Below are 17,841 nucleotides of genomic sequence, written 5' to 3'. Positions count from 1 at the left end.
CTGAAGAATGTACCGCGATACCTGACATAGGTCTCAACCCTAGATGGAAGGGAGGGAAGAACGTAATCACATTGCTGCTTACGATCCGATCTTAACAACTTTATCTCGACTGCTTGGAAGTGTATACGCTTCACAGCATATGTCAACTGGTATAGTCCGTCAAGTACTCTGTAGAGATTGTGCGATCTGTGTTGTCACTAGGGTAGCTTGATTTGAACTGTGGAGCTCCAACGGGTGGACAAATAGATAACGAACGTTCCGTGGCTTGATTACCATGGAGACGCTACGAAGCGGGGTGCCAACAACCTTGCAGAACTTTCCATTTCCAATCCTTGATTCTTGAATTCGGCTTCCTCGGTTTTGGAGAGTCCATAGTAGCAAATATTATGCATTATGCAATGTTACCATAATTGCAAAGAGAAAGTGACATGTTCTACTTTATCCAAAAGTTACCTTTGGCAGCAACTTGAAGTTGTTCTAGCCTTGCAAGGAAATATCTATACTATTGTGCGGATATATATCTTTTCGGTCTTGGCCCCGCCAACTCTTGATGGTTAAAACGGTAAATCTTCTCTGTAGAAAAGATTAAGATAAAAGATGAAAATCAAAGGGAATACGTGTTACAGATTTGTATTACTATTATTAATACTTTTTCCTAAAGATGGCCAAGGCATCCCGAGAGTGGAATTTTAAAAAGCTCTATTTTGGATACTTCTAACTTCCGCAAAGTTTTTAATATTTTAGATTTTAGAATCGCCCTTAGAAGAATATAGTATAATTTACAATTATTATAGAATATCTCAGTCTTAAAAGTTTCAATCTTTCCGAATCTCTATGTACTATTATAGCTAATATTTTAAGATTTCACCTCAGAAATAGTGCCGAAAGAATTGATGGAATTACAGTTTGGTGGCTCGCAGATCTTCATCGACTGTTGTCAATTACGTTATAAAACCCCGAGCAATGGAACCCGTTCGGAATCCGGGTAAGTATTCTAGAAGACAACAGGACCAGAATTATGTTTGTCTTCAAAGGAATGTGAATTCAATACATTCTTCTCTGTAAGAACCTAGATTATGATATTCTAAATCCTTGACTCATTGTACTCGTCATCTGCTATAGAGAACCTACTGATCAGCTCTTTGATAAGGCTGAGCCACCGTCAAAGTGAGCTTCTTGGTGCTGACAGTAAGCAGCTAGTGGCACATACGTAATGGAATAGCATTCCTTAACACGTCTTGACCCCTGTTACATGCTTCGCCCAAAAGTTGCATTCTTACCGATAACTTTCTTATGAAGCACGTTGGAATGTGGGCCATACCCCGGCTTACCTACCTGGCGACAACGCGAATCTCAGTAATCCTCCTGTGTCATGAGCAAGAACAGTGAGAGAAGACCAACATGGGTACGTAATATCGCGCAGTGTTAGGATTATTATGCCTAGAGGACTTGCGTAAAGAATATTAATCCCTCCCTAACTTTCAGGAGCCAATTGAATAAGTTTGTTTTGGATACCAAAGCCTGACGGGTGAACAGAACAAATCTATTAGTTGCATGGGTGCTACCGGTTGATATCCCAATCTGCCAGCAGCTGTCGCCGTGTCATGGGACCGGCATCTGCTTCTTGCCTGCTAGCGGTGCACAGGATTGGATCGATTGAACGTCAAAGCTCTTGCGGTGCTATGGATCGTGTGCAGAGACCGATCTGTCACAGATCCCCGGTTCTAAAGTCTGATTAAATCTGTGGCGTTGCGAAAGGCGTTCTCACGTAAGCAACCAACTCGATAGTTTGAAATTGCTAATGCTTTGTCCTCTTTCGGCATACTATACTCGGCTATCTAGTGATGCGAGATAAGAAAGCATTGCCAGTCATGCATTTCTTTCGGAACTACTCTTCACAAGATCAACACACAACTGTGACTATCCTCTGCTATTTATTTCGACAACTTATGGAGTAAAGTAGTTACCAAAGATGCTATCAGCTCTTAAAGAGCTCTGTCAAAGCCCCACTACACTACAGACGTAGCTCACATAATCGGCATAGCTGGCCCAGTGGAGCGGATATACATGGTCCTAGGCGGAGTTGATGAAATGATAGGTCCAAACAAGATTTTGAGACTAGACTGCGAGAAAGCGATTTAGCTGACCACTCTGTATATAGGCATAGGGCTCATATCTATCTAAACATCCTAACGACAGAAAAAAAACCAGATGGTCGCGGTGGACATAAGCAAGCCAAGTCGCAATATATGGAAGCGGTCTCCATTCACCGATTGGCGGGAACTGGGTGCATCCTTGCCCGCGTCTTTATTGCTATCCTGGGAGGTACTATCCGGATCTGAGCCTGCATCCGACGTTGGTTCGGCTTGAGGCTGGAGTTCAGGGTCCGTAGGGATACCCTCATTAGCTTCCTTGCCGCAGACCAGCGGGTACATCATGGCGTAAAAGATGGGAATCACTATGAGCTCAATGAAAATCGAGAGGATATTCCGTGACAACGGTGGGATTTGCGTGATCTGATATCTACAGACGTAGAAGATCAGAATATAGAGTATCATAAATCCGAAAATGCGGGTGGCTTTGTGGGTGATTGGAGCCGCAGTGGCAAGGTCTTGGAACCACTGCTGTATGCGCCGTAAGAAGGACATATGTTGGCACATCAGGCGGAATAACAGCCTCACAGCGACCACAACAGAGATGCATCCGACGAAAAAATGCATGCATAGTACGACAGGGTGAGCAGATCCTTTAACAGGCGGATGTCTAGCAAGGCATCCGCCACTAGGAGCGTCACGGGCTGCAGGTCGCGGTGCAGCAGCCAGGTGATCAACGCCAGGTCTCCAAATAACAGTGGCCAACGGACAATTCGAGTGGCGAGGTATTTTACTCGATAGATGAGACATCGCCAGTGCCTACACTTGTACCCCGGGGCTTGGTACGTGGGAGAGAAAATCTTTTCTAAGTTGGCATCATTCGGAGGCAAGGATCGTGGATCCTGCTTGTCATCTGCCTCGGCTACTGGCGACCAGAGCCCGTATACCCGCTCGCAGAGATTCTCTGTGGTGACAGATGACGACGTATCTCTGTTCTCATTTGTCTTCTTCTTTTCATCTGCACCTTCCCGGTTCTCGTGATGGTTGCGAGTGGGCGGGTTAGCAGGCTTCACAACGAGCGTATTACGAGGCCAGTCTCGATTATAGATCAAGTCTTCATCCGAAGCGTCCCAGTGTAAAGATAACAGTTCGGCCAACATCGAATCAGCGACCAATGGGGTCACGATGACCTTGATCCATGGCGACTGCTCGGACCTTAGCAGAATCACGTACAGCGGCACTGTTCCTACCATGAGAAACGCGCGCCGCGTGAAACGCCACCACACTTTGTGCTCGAGACCAGACGGGCCTGATGTGAAATAATAATGGTTCAGAATCATTAAGCCAGCGTGTATATCAGCGAGGCTCAAGAGTCTCCAGCCAATTAAATCAAGGAGCAATAATACGACCAGGATCGCCGACTGGGATGGAGAAAACATGAGTACGTTGCGCTTTACATTTTCAAGAAGTGAAGGGTGTCCGGTAGGTTTGATGAGAATGCTGATTGTTGTAGTGAGGAGAGCCAAGGTGGTAAGTCCCCATGGCGCCATTATACCCAACTGTCTCGGAATTCAATCCAAGATATACAAGCGAAAGCAGCTTGGAATCTGGATAGGGGAAGGGTAGTTGCTGTTATAAGCATCCGAGGCAGGACGCTAATTTGGGGGCCAAGCAAATTTTTCCCCCGTATTTTGAGTTTTATAGAGAGTGGCACGCTAAACTAGTTCAAGTTTTCATTAGCATACAAAAACCTGACGAACTGACGAAAGAGATATATACTCATAATACTAGACTCGAAACTTGAATTTAAGATATTTTCGTTTCCCTATTTTACTTAATTACTAGCTGTCATTCTGTATCCTGCACTGGGAATTATCTTCATCTTCCAGTGCACTGACATGATCCGAGGCTGTATCATGTGATGCAATGATACTTTCAGTGCTTTCAGCCCCATCGTGGTCACCGGCATAAACAGTGGCACACTGCACACATTTACTATCTTCTCTCGTACCGGCATCTCGGGGGTAGCAGAGGACCTTGAGCACACCTTTTCCGGCCTGGAAGCTGGGTCCCGAAGAAGCAACATCGTGGGAACCAGACTCTGCCCCATGAGACTTCTTCGATGAGCTCAGCTCTAACTCCTCAGGGATTTGGACTCTGTTCATTCTGAGGGCCAGGCTATTCATGACACGGTACAAGTTGGGGATACACGTTGTGATAATGGCGGCGTTCATCATCACTCTGCTCGGCGGAATGCAAAGTTAGCAGACCGGAGAATAAACACGTCCCGTATGGAAGGAACGCTACGAGAGAAACTTCAAATGCCGTACTGGTTGCAAGCAGTTACCCTGAAAATCGACCCTAAATGTTTCCATCAGCCAAGCTCTGATTCCGGATATGTGGAGGGAAGTTATGACGAACACGTGGGGTCGGTAGAATGTAGGTATTGCCCCAGGTGGGATATTTGGAAACCATCAACAACAACGACTCTGCTCATAATCAGTCGTAGTTGTAATGTATTTACTCCGTTTAAATGTGCGTGAGGCTTACACAATGCGAGACGCAAATGTTGCAATCAGCTTAACGCGACGAGCCAATGGCATTTGGACGTTCCAGAGCATGACTGTTGGTAGAGCCACAAGCGCTAGGTCGACTAACATGTTGATAGCCACAATCGGATACATGATGGCTCCCTAGGACGTCTGAGCGTAGGGTTCGGATCCAAGATCAATTCCTCAAATTCGGCTCACCTCTCCAAGGCAGCGACTAGGAAAATACTGCCACCGTGGCGTTTGGCATTGGAAGGCGAATCCAAAGACTGCCAACGCTGTCCACCCAGCAATGGCCATCTGTGTACTGTGGCAATACATCTGAATGGATTGGGTTGGGTCGATCGACAAGATCAAATTGCTCGACGATACTTTAGTAAGGGCAAGAACCAAAAAGAATATAATTTGCGCAGCATAGGTCAGCTGTGGAAATCCTTCCATTAGCTACCGCGAAAGGTGAGTCTTCAGTAGTGTTTTTAAGGAGTTAAGTGCGTCGGGAATCCTTGGATTCCTGGTTCCGACCACGCTTCAAGGTTAAAGACAGACTCACCTGGTTGTTCCTATCTAATGTACTGTTCAAGAGGGCTTCGAGATGCCTTCCAAGTCCACGATCGACGGCAAACTGTATCAGAAGGCTTTGAACAAGCGCTAATATCTATTACTATATTAGCTCTACTCTGTGGAGAGTGAATCCCTTGCTGTTATTTGGAGACGGTGTTGCATGGAATGGAAGCCGCACTGTGCTGGTCCATATTGGGATATCGACGGAAAGTACCACCCGCTTTAGATATACCATGGACCAAGTCTTGATGAGGACTACGATGAATGAGACAGAAAAAGAAATAAACGTAACAATTGATATCAGGGGCCCATTGTTGTCCACTCCTGTCTCTTCAAGCGGGGGTAGGGGATCAGTCTTGATAGGCATCGTGGAATGGAATAGACAACCAAGGTCAGAGTTACGAAAATGAGGATAACATGGGGTAAAGGGTTCCAAGAGGATTGGGAAGGGACTAAAGCAGAGAGAGGGAAAGGGAAAGGGGAGTGAGTGAGTGATGTGCGTGTGGCATCATGTTCTAGACGGCGCGGGATCATGCCCCTGATCGGATTCATGTGGAATCTATTTGTCCTGGGGGTATTCATTTCTTTCTTCCTTGTTCTCTTCGGATGGGATTGCGTGCAGTCGTGTAATAACAACCTATATCCTTCCAATCTGTAGCTCGCCAACAAGTTGAAACGGCACAGTATACTCCAACAAAGAGAAATCGATACAGCATGTTAGATGAGACTATTATTGAGTGTGTTAAAACGTCTCCTGGTAGGCTCTTAATCTGTATCGGTAATATTTAGTGTAGCCTTACCTCTGGTTGTGTGACGCCGCCCAGGGCTAGAACCTCGATGATCTTTACTACATGGGACTAAAGCTCAGAGGTTGGACAGGGTATCATCCATGACCATAGTAGGCTGTACCTTTAGCGCAGTCGGCAGGATGAGGATGGGAGACTTCTCTTCTCCTCTTTCCTTTCTCCTTTTTGTTTTTCAGTAAGCATTTCCCCCCGTACTCTGCTCTCAACCACGCACCCCCCGCTGGCTTTTCTTTCGGAAGAACGTGCATTATACAGCCCATTCAACGGTCACAACAATGGAATACAATGAGATTGAAATGGCCCACGGCTATGGCGAACACAAGTTGCCTCGCGATACCGTCCGTAAGCCTTCACCTTCTCAGAGTCAAGGGTCTCAGCGGAAACCAGGGCTTGAGGTATGGTTATCGAACCAAGGCCAAATTAGTGGATCGAAGTATTTGCCTTTCTAAACTATAAACAGCGATATCTCGGGTTCCTTCCCATGTTGGCCTTTGCCGCGACTTTGCAAGCTTCTTGGGAAGCGATCGGGGCTAGCATGTCTGCAGGCTTAGAGAATGGTGGCCCCGTGGCCCTTATCTACGGGCTGATCTTGACAATTATCGGGTCGCTAGGAATGGCTCTATCGCTGGCCGAACTTGCATCGATGTTGGTGGATTGCTTGATTAATAGCTCCGGTGATGAGTCCGTTTCGGCTAACTTGTTGGCAAAACAGAACCCCTGTGGCTGGAGCTCAGTACCATTGGACTTACGATCTTGCTCCGTGCGCTCCTCGATTCCTGAGCTTTATGCAAGGTAAGATTCATGCTTTTGTGTCGATGCATGCTCACTAAGCGCAGAACAGGGTGGATTACAGTCTGGCACCCTAACCATCTGATCTAGTTGCATGGCTCTCTCTCTAACATGATGGTAGATCTTTGCTTGGTGGGCCAATACCGCCACCTCGCCTTTCTTGATTGGAACCCAAATTAAGGCCCTTGCGGTCCAGAGCAACCCGAGCTATATCCCCAAGCCCTGGCATACCACTCTGATTATATGGGCGGTATTGTTGATCCCTTTGGCCGTGAACATCTACTGTCGCCGTCTGCTGCCCGCCGTGGAAGTGATCGGTGGCATCATTCATATCGTGTTTTTCCCTGTTGTCCTGATTACTTTAGTTGTGCTGGGCCCTCGCAACTCTTCGGAGTTCGTTTGGACCTATTTTGAGAACTCCACCAGTGGCTGGCAAAATGATGGCGTCATTTGGTCGATTGGCCTCTTGACTGCAGTCTATACATTCAGTGGTATAGTCCGGCTTTAGATTTCCCCCATATCAATATTTCTCCTAGTGACAAAGGAAGAGAAGACAAGCTGACTGCTGTGCTGGGACAGGTTTCGACGGGGTGGTTCATATGGCAGAGGAAGTTAAGGATGCCCGTCGGACAGTTCCCCGATCCATGGTCTACAGCGTCCTGATCAATGGCATAGTTGCCTTGGGATTCACCATCGGTCTCTTGTACACCATGGGCAGCGTAGAGGACGCTCTCAATACTCCGACCGGCTATCCACTCCTTGAGATCTTGTATGCAGCCACGAAGTCGAATGCAGCTGCTTCGGGAATGTTGATGATGTTCATATTGCCGGGGTTTGTGGCCTTGCTCAATGGGCTGGCCTCGGTGACCCGGCTGACCTGGGCGTTTGCGCGCGACGAAGGTCTCCCATTTTCCAGTTACTTTGTACATATCTCCTCCTGGCACAAAATTCCCCTGCGCGCTCTTTTTCTAGTCTCATCCAGTATCGTGCTTCTTGCCTTGATCAACATCGGCTCCACCACGGCCTTCAATGCGCTCCTGTCTCTGACAACTCTGGGCCAGTATATCTCTTACCTCATTCCCATCACTTTCCTCCTAATTAAGCGCATCCGCGCACCGCAGGAAGTGCGTTGGGGCTCATTCCGATTGGGACTTTGGGGGATCCCGCTCAACATTTTCGTCATCATGTACGGAATATACATTATCATCTTCCTCCCGTTTCCCCCGAGATACCCTGTGACAGCGAAGAACATGAACTATGCTGCGCCTGTCTTTTTGGCGGTGATTTTCTTCGCTATTATCGATTGGTTTGTTCGGGGCCACAAACGCTGGCAGGGTCCCAGGATCAAGGTGATAGCAGATTAGAGTACATACATCGACGGCTGGCTGAAGGGGCCTTGGGGTTCCGTCCTCAACTTGGCATAGCCAAAGAGACATTGCAGATGCTTCCTCTTAACGGTGCAAAATTTAATATTATGTGGTGATGTGAAACAGTTGCCCCGACCGTCCATTGTCCCACTATACCGAGTGAGCGTGTGAACATGTCGTTGTTTAGAAGATTCTTGGAGATAGACACCATCATGGGTAGCTCAATATGCGATGTTCAATAGATTGAGATATCGCAAATTTGGTTAGCATCAGCTTATACAACACCACCTCACAACAAACGTGTCGACGAATCACCCTGGTCTGCTCGCTTTGCGCCACCCCTGATCCATAATTGATTTCTCCTGCTGTGAAGGCAGGTAATGACAGCTGCGCTTGCATCGTGGCTTTGGAAAATGTAATACGCAGCCTAGTGGTTTAAGAAGATGTGGCATCGACAACAACCTCTTTCTCTCCAACATGCCGACATAACTGGGCTCCATCTGACCGGGAGGTATATGACGGCGAGGTATCGACGCTGACGGGCCGTAAAGTTTTGCGCTAGTGTCTCACTATTGAGAACTAAGGGATTGTCTTCATCCTTCTGGAGCTGGAGCTGACTTCCAGGCTCAACAAACGCACACCGCCGCTTCATCCGGCAGCGCTCCGTGGTCACGAGAGACTTCAGACTGACATCTATGCATTTCGCTATCGAGCAGACATACCTGAATTTGATGAGGCCATTTGTCGAGTTTGATGCGGGTGTCGATAGGCATCACTAGTCTGCAGAGGAGGGTGTCAGGTACTATATGATACATGCAGGTCTACATGTCACATTCATGCAAGTCATGAGGAAGAAGCAGCTCGGCAGTGGAAATAGGGCTGTATGCGTGGCAGTTAAATTCAGCTGACAAGATCTCGGCCGAAGATCACGTGGGTGTTTGGTGGGAGGGGTTGTACAGACCCCTCACTGTAGAATACAATCAACTTACCTTCTTAGCTGCTGGGAACTTCCTTATCAGGTATACCTCCATCTATATCTACCACTCAATTACGAATAATATGTGTATAACTTCCTATCAACCCCAGTCAGAACTCCGTGATGCTGAAACTCTGTACTAGGAGCTCTCGACCCCGCTACGCAAAGCTCGCCTCCTGCGAGACTTGTCTGAAAGACCTCAGACAACTTCCGGTGTGGTAATAGTGTATAGCCGGTCTGTATCCGTACTGATTCGAATAACGGGGCGGTGCTCAGACGCGATCTAATGCTCACACCGGAGAGACCGATATGATACTGGGCATTTTATTGGGATCGATGGAGAAGAGGGTCTCAGGAGCCACCCCCCATGTTGACAATACCAACCGTGCTCGCCCCTCTGACCCGGATAATGTGGGTTCAGTGCCTGGAATCCACACCATGCTACCAATACGATCTCGGCCCGATCACCTCCTGCCTACTTCGGTCCTTGGGACATAGCAGGTTCCTACGGCGATTGACAGTGACGACAGCATTCGGGAGAAGCTTCGGTCATGTTCCATGGCTCAGTGGGTTGCCCCGGCCCTCTCGTGGGTCCAGGAAGCACTGGGGTTGTGGAGTGTCCCGGCACTTTGCCATCATCCCAATCCAAGATTGTCCCAGTTTGCCACCAGTTGTTCTCTCCTATTTTTCGAGCTTTGGCTTGGATTGAGGTCAGGTATGGTGGGAGTTTACTGCCAAAGATCTATATCTTTGTCTATTTTGGACAGCTGACACTTTTTAGGGTTTTTTCGAGGTGGATCTCAGAGTTTTTCCTTTTGTTCCATTGACAAAAAGCGACTTCGTGCATGAAAACCTTAAGCAGCTTTAGTTTAAATGTGATACGGCGACCGATAGCGGCAACCGAAAAAAGAAACGAAAGGATGCTTATCTAATTCAATTGGTACTTTCAGAATTTTTCCAGGTGGCAGAAAAATTCGAGAACCTCGTGAGTTCACCTCCCCACCACATGATGTAATCCTGTTCTAATCAGCGGTCAAAGACTGGCGGTGACCCTCGAGTCAGCGCCCCAGCCAAAAACCCCTTTTATCTCTCGCCTCTCGCCCTTGTCATCCTTTCAATTCCTCTTTCTCTCTCTGTCCCTCTCTCTCCCTCCTCTCACATTCACAATGGCTCCCCTTAAGCTCAACAGCAAGAACTTGCCGCAAATTGCGGCGGCTGGTGAAGCCCAGGTCAAAGCTCCCACCTACCAGCGCGGTGGCGCCGTCAAGGAAGGAATTGTCCATGTCGGCGTCGGCGGCTTTCACCGAGCTCATTTGGCCGTCTATGTCGACCAATTGATGGAGAAACATGGTGTGACTGACTACGCAATTTGCGGCGTTGGCTTGCAGCCCTTTGACGCCACTATGCGCGACGCCTTAGGATCGCAGGACCACCTCTACACGGTCATCGAGCGGTCGGCCAAGGGCAGCTTTGCCCATGTTGTTGGTAGCATCAATTCCTATCTCTTTGCCCCCGACGATCGCGAGGCCGTCATTGCCAAGATGGCGCACCCCGATACGCACATTGTGTCGCTCACCATCACCGAGAGCGGTTACTACTACAACGAGAACACGCACGAGCTGCAAAGTGAGCACCCTGACATTCAGTTCGACCTCCAACCGGCCAACGAGAAGGCGCCACGCACCACGTTCGGCTTCCTCTATGCCGCTCTGGCACGCCGCTACCAGCAAGGGCTCAAGCCCTTCACCGTCATGTCGTGCGACAACATGCAGAAGAATGGATCCATCACCCGCCACATGCTCGAGTCCTTTGCACGCCTCCGCAACCCTGAGATTGCGAAGTGGATTGCTGAACAAGGCGCCTTCCCCAACGCCATGGTCGACCGTATCACCCCCCAGACATCCGCCTCCGATAAAACGGCCCTTGCAGACAACTTTGGCATTGAAGACTCGTGGCCTGTCGTCACAGAGCCCTTTATGCAGTGGGTGATTGAGGATCAGTTCTCCGATGGCCGCCCACCCTTTGAGAAGGTCGGTGCTCAGGTGGTCAAGAATGTCCACGACGTCGAGGAGTTCGAGAAGCACAAGCTGCGCCTGCTCAACGGCAGCCACTCGGCCATCGGCTACCCCGGTCAGCTGGCCGGCTTCAAATATGTCCACGAGGTCATGGAGAACCCGCTGTTCAGCAAGTTTGTGTGGCAAATGATGCAGGACGAGGTGAAGCCGTTGTTGCCCGAGATTCCGGGGGTTAACATTGATGAGTATTGCAAGACCCTCATCGAGCGTTTCTCCAACCCAACCATCATGGACCAGCTGCCGCGCATCTGCCTCAACGCTTCCGGCAAGATCCCACAGTTTATCATGCCCTCCATCGCGGAGGCGATTTGGGTTACTGGCCCATTCCGCCGCCTGTGCTTCGTCGCGGCCGCTTGGTTCCATTACATTAAGGGTGTCGATGACAGCGGCAAGACGTTCCAGGTTGATGACCCAATGCGCGAGGAGCTCCAGGCCAAGGCCCGCGCAGGAGGTACCAACCCGGCCGAGCTGCTCAGCATCAAGAGCCTGTTCGGTGACGATTTGCGGGGCGACAAGCGATTCATCCAGGAGATCACCACCGCGATGGAGGACATCGCCCGGGACGGCATCCTGAAGACGCTTCCCAAGTACATTGACTAAGCGCCATCACTACGCGCTGTTGCCTTAATATATACGGTATACCTGTGTCTGATATTTAAGTTTTCTATGATTGTGTTATATGGGAATGGTTTTACAGGAAAAGCGGTATATAGAGATAGATAATGATAGACAACATTTAATTCTTTGTTATTCCAGCGTACAACTGAACGATGCTTAGATTACAATGCTGACCTCCCATGATTGATTCTATTTATAGGAGAGTCTTGGCAGGATATGCTGTCTTTGAAGAATCGACAGAGCTATGATGGCTAGAAGAGTCTATCGCAATGCAAACAAACCAAACACTGCGAGCGGGAATGGGCGTCGAGAATCTGGCCCAAAACGGGGCAACCGAACCCGTTCTCGTGACATCGTTAGCCGATCCACATGTGACCTTGTCCCTTTTTTACATGAGTCAATGTTGACAACTAGTTAATTAATTAGTTATCTTGGCTCCTATCAACTCAGCATTAAAGCTTTCTATCCGTTCGATAAAGCTCGAATACACCGTACATATTCCGCCTATCAAAACACCAAAGATGCAGCAATTGGACCACCCATTGACGAAAACGGCCTAGATTCCTGATGCGGTACTCCGTATGAGGCGATCGGCGATACTCTGGAAGCTCGGATGCGGCCGCGGATCACGCACGCACTGCGCCGGGGAGATGTGGTTGGCGAATGGACTGTTGATCGGCGTAAGGGGGATCCTGTCGGAGAGCGATGCACCACACAGGTCATAGAGAATGAGGGTGCAGGGGGAGAGAGGAGCACTTTTGATATTAAAAATATTCGAAATATCTCAAAATTACGGTAGCAGTTTTTATACAAGAGTGAAACCCTAGAACATGTCTGTTGGTGTTCAGTGGCAATTGGTTGAAACTTCCAATACTAGTAGAACTACTAGTATGTAACATGTCTGTACGTATTAGCCAAATACTATATTTTTCTATCTTGGCGATTCAATATGTATTAGTTAAACTGTATGAATTTACCGAAGTAGTCGGCGGTTATTTGACAACGCCGGCTGGATATAGCTTCCAATTGCTCAGGTCTTTTCTTTCTTCTGCTGGAGATTGATGCTTCAGATGCAGACCAAAAAAGGATGACGGTATGTTGGAGCAAGGCACTGACAAGACACCACCCGCACTTGGAAACTGTCATCCACCCAGATTCGCGCGACAAGATGATGTATAGACACCCTTCGACTAGCTATTTTCACTAAATCCAACAGTGGGAATAAGCTACTTCGACGCACCGCGTATCTCGATGGGTTACAAGGATTTGCCGCCGTCCTGGTGTACTGAATACGTCATCAACTGTGGGCACACGGGGCGATCTCACAAGACCGGATCTTTGAGAATGCCTATGGTTACGAGAACCAGTGCTACTTTGTCGGTCTGCCAGGAGTGCGGAATTTCTTCTAGGCGGCCACTTCGCCGTGAGCGTGTTCTTCGTTCTGTCCGGATACGTGCTGTCCACAAAGCCGCTGGCACTGACCCCGGCAGGGGAATCCAGCAATCTAGACGAGAACCTAGTATCTGTCTTATTCCGACGATGGCTTTCGACTATACGTGGAAATTGTAGCTGAACGACGGATCGTCTGCTGTCCGAAAGACAAAGCTGAAGTTCGTGAACTCGGCATACCAACTCCAGAGCTCGTCGCGAGGGCTTGACTTGGGGTCTGGATCTTGTACAGGTGCCACGAAGTCGTGTACGTGAACGTGATAGGGATGCTGCGGAGATCAAGTCGATTCCGGTCGGATTCAAGAAAGCAAGCTCAAGGCAATCTATGTATCCAGGGGGAATGGCCATATGTTTTTAACTTCGTTAGGGGGTTTCCCTGGGGCCATCTTTGAAATGTAGTACTCAAATAACATTTTGTTCCGGGACTTCATCTCACCCAGGTCCCGCTCCGGGGGAATCCAGCCTTCATCATCAGTATCAAGCATCTCCTTCACGAATTTGCGCATTTCGTGCCATTCTTGGTAAATCAAGAATTCCTGCTTGTGCCGTGCAATTTGTTCGTCAGTAAAATGGACCGGCGGAATTCCCGATGGGAACCCTAAATCTTTCTGGTTGAGAAAGATTTCAATCAATGTCTCCCGGAGAGGCACTAGACCCTCATCCCAAGTCTCGCCACAACGACGGAATATCTCCTTTAGCGGCGACGGTACTTGCATTCCTTGCCAAGCTTTCCTGTTGTTCAAGTAGCTTGCAACTTCGTACGCCTTCGTCCAAGTAGCCTTCGCTTTGCTGTACAACGCGAGTTCCTTTTCTTCATCGTCCATATCCTCAAAGCCAGAGGGAAGTCCAGGCATTACAAGGCCCTCTTGATAGTCCTCGGGTGGATTTAGGAAGACGGGCCATCGAACTTGTAGAAACAAAGGGCTGATCGAAGTATTCTGCCAATCAATGAAGCCAGTCACCTTTCCAGAGTCATCCTCAGAGACAAATATATTGCCCATGTGGAGATCGCTATGCCATAGTATCGGTTGAGACTTTTCCAAAAGCTTAGAATTATTTGCCACGGTTGGCATAGCTTCTTTCGTCATGTGAAGAAGAGAGATATGATCCTCCGAAGAACCGTACAGAGAAGCTGGTAGCTGTGTGTTGGGGTCCTGGCCGGCTCTAGAGAGTGAGCGGTCAATAAGAGACTCGCCCATATCGCCAAGCGTTCTCCCTGTTGTGAAATCAGTGAGCAATCATAAAATCTTGAGAAGAGACAATACCTACAAGGGCCACAACGGACGCCTGACAGAAGCTGATCTCCAGGTCCAATGAGCCAGGAGGGATCACAAGAAGGACCAATACAAAATTCACCTTTCGGGTCTATGGATGGCTCCAATGGTATCATCTCAGGATCGCTCAAAGAATTCTTATAATATAGGTTGCCGTATGCCGGAAACTGGATTTCAGAGAGTTCACGTTCCCATTGTGTGAGACGCTTAATTAGAGAGATGCGATTGCTCTCGCCCGTTTCATCCCATTTCTTAAAAATCTGCACGCTGGGAACTCTTTCCATGACGATGTATTCTGCGCCCACAGCATTCGTCACATCGGAGCTCCAGGCGAGAACCTTGGGAACGGGAATTGTCGTATAGGTTCGTACTAAAACAACAAAGCCCATTAGCTGAGATGTTGTGGCCGATCCCCGGAGAGTTATCCTTACTGAAGTTTAGCACAGCAACCTCCGACTCCGTGCAGTACATAGGTCTCCCTGCATTAGGGCAAGGGATCTTGGCAATGTACTCACATCCACCCTCCGTTGTCATAAGGAGCGCTTTGCTAAAACCGCCCTCCAGCTTTTCAATCTTCGAAACTGGGGCTCTTTCAGATCCGGATAGGCTTGTAATCACGTCACATAATCGGTCAATATTGAAACGAACATAACGCTTTGAAAATTGGATTTCTTCGGCAGCAAGAAATCGTCCATTCGTGTATTTGAAAAGGTCTTCTTTCGAGATCGGATTTCCTATAATGTGATTAGTATCTCAGCATGATAAATAGCTCTGGGAATGGTTGGATAGACACCTCGAAATTCAATAGAGAGCTGCCGTCTGACCAGCATAGACTTGGGAGAGGGATTTGGTCGCAGGGATCGGAGTTTCAAGATGTTTCTTAAGGCCTGCATAGCTCGAAGCGCTGTAGGAGTCTGTGGTCGTGAAATAATATCGTGTACCTGTCAGACGGCAGGATTCTGATTTATTTATTCACAGCCATGCCTGCGCTTGGGGTGTGAGACTGCTATATAACTGTGATACAGGGCGGTGGTGAGATGGGTAGGCGGTAAATGGACTTGTGAGGAGAGCCGTTGTTGCGGAGTGGTCGCTATAAGCCTCCGTAGTCATGGGATCCCTCCGCAGAAGGCCGCAACGACAAAGTATGTACAAACTCCCTTTTTTGCTTGGCAGGAACATGAGTGCCCTATCTCCATCTCCAGGATAACTGGGGGGTGAACCTTAATTAACTGATGTCCTCGCTTCTGACCCCAGGACAGCGACGAAGCCCTCTGTGAATATGTCTACGAATACCATTCAAGCGGTATATCATAAACAATTACATTCTTCCAAAATTCCCCTTTAAGAAGGACAACAACATGCTGTCACCCACCATTCCGTAATGAACTGGGGAAGATGTGAGGACAAACTGTAGAATCCTCTGTACTATAGTTTCTCTACGGGGCAGGCTGTCTCATCTGGCTAAAGAGCTGAGGAGTACTAGCAGTAGGGATCCTTGGCCGCAGATTTACATCCCGCACTATCATACTATATTATACAATAAAAAGAAGTTCGTCAATACCATACCACGCCTGCTCACTCCTGCAGGGTCTTTCAAGACCATCGTTCTAGGTCACGCATGAAGGTTTCATCGATTCGAATGAAAATACCAAGTATCTGCTTATTGTCCTAGACTTAGGAATGATATGCCGTGTCGTTTTCGGTGCCGATTACGCAGTCGCTGTCGTACCGGCGCGTACACGTTTGAGTATTCATTTTGTCCTCCGTTCTTGTTGTTCATTCGGACAGATAGATATTTGATGGTCTATTTATTCACACCTCCAGACCATCACAAGCTTGAACCGCAGTCTCTAGGTTACGCAAATTAACTTACAGCCTGCAAGACGCTGCTTCTTCCACAGTATGGAAGCCAAGACACACATTAGCACATTACGCCGCGAGACAGGAGATTCAAGCGCCGAATTTCTTATCAAGAGATTACACGATGCATTATCCACGTCAGTATGTTGCCATGGGTTCACGAATATGAGCATCTAACGATTGCTAGACAAGCATTATGTGAGCTCGCGAATTTCGCAGAGCCAGAATCTCATTACACCGATTTCACACTTGTTGACACAAATCATGAAGTTGCTAGACTGATTCGGGTATTTGCAATGGGGTGGCGGCCGCCGTGTGTGCCGAGGCCTACAGCCTCATATCAAGGGGCGTCGTCTCAGCTGAAGACACTGGTCGGTGTTCACTTTGATCCGAGTTTTGTATTCCAGCATTCTCTGACTGAAGTAGACAAGATCATTACATCAGGTCTTGGCCCGCGTTGGGCATTGCGCAGTCCTATTATGACCAAGACTCTTAGAGGCGGAGGAGACTTTAATTATTTCCTTGACCATTTGGGACCGGCGTTCGATTCATGGCTAAGTGGTATGTGTTAGTATTGATTTGGAATGGACTCTTTACAAAAGACCAGTGATCGTAGGAGAAGGGTGAATGAATGGATTGGGCAGGTGGATGTGGAAAGAATTGAGAAAGGCCGAGACGGCTTTTTGTCTGACCTAGCCAAAAAGAAGTCAGTCACTTCAATTTGAGGACTTTATATGCCTTGAGCCATCGGTGGGTGGCCGGAGGTAGAAAACTCCCAAAAAGTATTATATATAGGCGGGTTACTCTACTGCAGCCTACAAGCCGATTGGAATCAAGAAGCCCTGTACTGATCAACCATATACCAGTGGTATAGAAGAATAGCTTCTTAATCTTTTAATAGATCTGCATCTGTATTGTTTGAAGTGGTTTTATGAAGCAAGAAAAGTCGCTCACAGATCATTGACCCTATATCAACATCACGAAGTACAGAATTACAATGTGTTTCTGAAAGCTCGGAAATCGTGTTTCCGACTCGAAAGCTCTGCCGAATTTTTTATTTTCACCCGCTATCCCTTGCGCGTTGATCAGACTCAGTGAGTAGTCAGCCGGCTCTGAATGGGGCAGAGTGATTTTTCGGGACGTAGACCTGTCAAATTAACCGAAGGTCGGAATATTACGCAGTAATACCAGGAGGCCAGACCATGGAGGCATCCACATCCTGCCGTCGATATTCTGTACTCCGTAGTGGCGGGTGATATTTGGTAGATTCCCGGAGATAAAACCCCCTGGGCGCTAAATCCGGTCCTCACAGCTGTTGCAGGTACAGCCCTAACGTGTTTGATAACCCCGAGGCGAGTTTTATTTAAATAGGAATGTCAATCGTGACTTCCTGCCACACACCACCACAACGCTAAGTCCTGCAC

At 48.2% G+C, this 17,841-nt stretch overlaps 6 protein-coding genes across 6 annotated transcripts; 3 read left to right on the top strand and 3 right to left on the bottom strand.

Moving 5' to 3' along the window:
• Positions 1-2,189: 2,189 nt before the first annotated feature.
• Positions 2,190-2,648, bottom strand: ANOM_008009 (uncharacterized protein; the record flags this gene model as incomplete). The annotated part of the gene is made up of 1 exon (XM_015553265.1): positions 2,190-2,648. The coding sequence occupies one exon, from the start codon at positions 2,646-2,648 to the stop codon at positions 2,190-2,192; it is 459 nt and encodes a 152-aa protein (XP_015404730.1).
• A 29-nt stretch (positions 2,649-2,677) lies between these two features.
• ANOM_008008 (uncharacterized protein) lies at positions 2,678-4,942 on the bottom strand (the record flags this gene model as incomplete). The annotated part of the gene is made up of 4 exons (XM_015553264.1): positions 2,678-3,652; positions 3,992-4,334; positions 4,644-4,786; positions 4,844-4,942. 4 exons carry the CDS (start codon positions 4,940-4,942, stop codon positions 2,678-2,680), a joined length of 1,560 nt encoding a protein of 519 aa, XP_015404731.1.
• Positions 4,943-6,284: 1,342 nt separating this feature from the next.
• Positions 6,285-8,162, top strand: ANOM_008007 (putative amino acid permease; the record flags this gene model as incomplete). The annotated part of the gene is made up of 6 exons (XM_015553263.1): positions 6,285-6,404; positions 6,470-6,654; positions 6,722-6,801; positions 6,851-6,861; positions 6,920-7,289; positions 7,378-8,162. 6 exons carry the CDS (start codon positions 6,285-6,287, stop codon positions 8,160-8,162), a joined length of 1,551 nt encoding a protein of 516 aa, XP_015404728.1.
• A 2,145-nt stretch (positions 8,163-10,307) lies between these two features.
• ANOM_008006 (mannitol dehydrogenase family protein) lies at positions 10,308-11,816 on the top strand (the record flags this gene model as incomplete). The annotated part of the gene is made up of 1 exon (XM_015553262.1): positions 10,308-11,816. One exon carries the CDS (start codon positions 10,308-10,310, stop codon positions 11,814-11,816), a length of 1,509 nt encoding a protein of 502 aa, XP_015404729.1.
• A 1,790-nt stretch (positions 11,817-13,606) lies between these two features.
• ANOM_008005 (aminoglycoside phosphotransferase family protein) lies at positions 13,607-15,450 on the bottom strand (the record flags this gene model as incomplete). Its single annotated transcript, XM_015553261.1, has 4 exons — positions 13,607-14,499; positions 14,553-14,927; positions 14,989-15,291; positions 15,351-15,450. The coding sequence occupies 4 exons, from the start codon at positions 15,448-15,450 to the stop codon at positions 13,607-13,609; spliced, it is 1,671 nt and encodes a 556-aa protein (XP_015404736.1).
• A 1,091-nt stretch (positions 15,451-16,541) lies between these two features.
• On the top strand, positions 16,542-16,977 carry ANOM_008004 (uncharacterized protein; the record flags this gene model as incomplete). Its single annotated transcript, XM_015553260.1, has 2 exons — positions 16,542-16,558; positions 16,605-16,977. Coding segments are annotated over 2 exons (390 nt in total), but the record flags the coding sequence as incomplete, so codon positions are not given.
• Between the last annotated feature and the right edge of the window lie 864 nt (positions 16,978-17,841).

This window comes from Aspergillus nomiae (genome assembly GCF_001204775.2).
Source record: "Aspergillus nomiae NRRL 13137 chromosome Unknown contig00245, whole genome shotgun sequence".
Taxonomy (NCBI): domain Eukaryota; kingdom Fungi; phylum Ascomycota; class Eurotiomycetes; order Eurotiales; family Aspergillaceae; genus Aspergillus; species Aspergillus nomiae.
The sequence above is the reverse complement of the archived record's forward strand: the minus strand, read 5'-3'. Positions and strand labels throughout refer to the sequence as shown.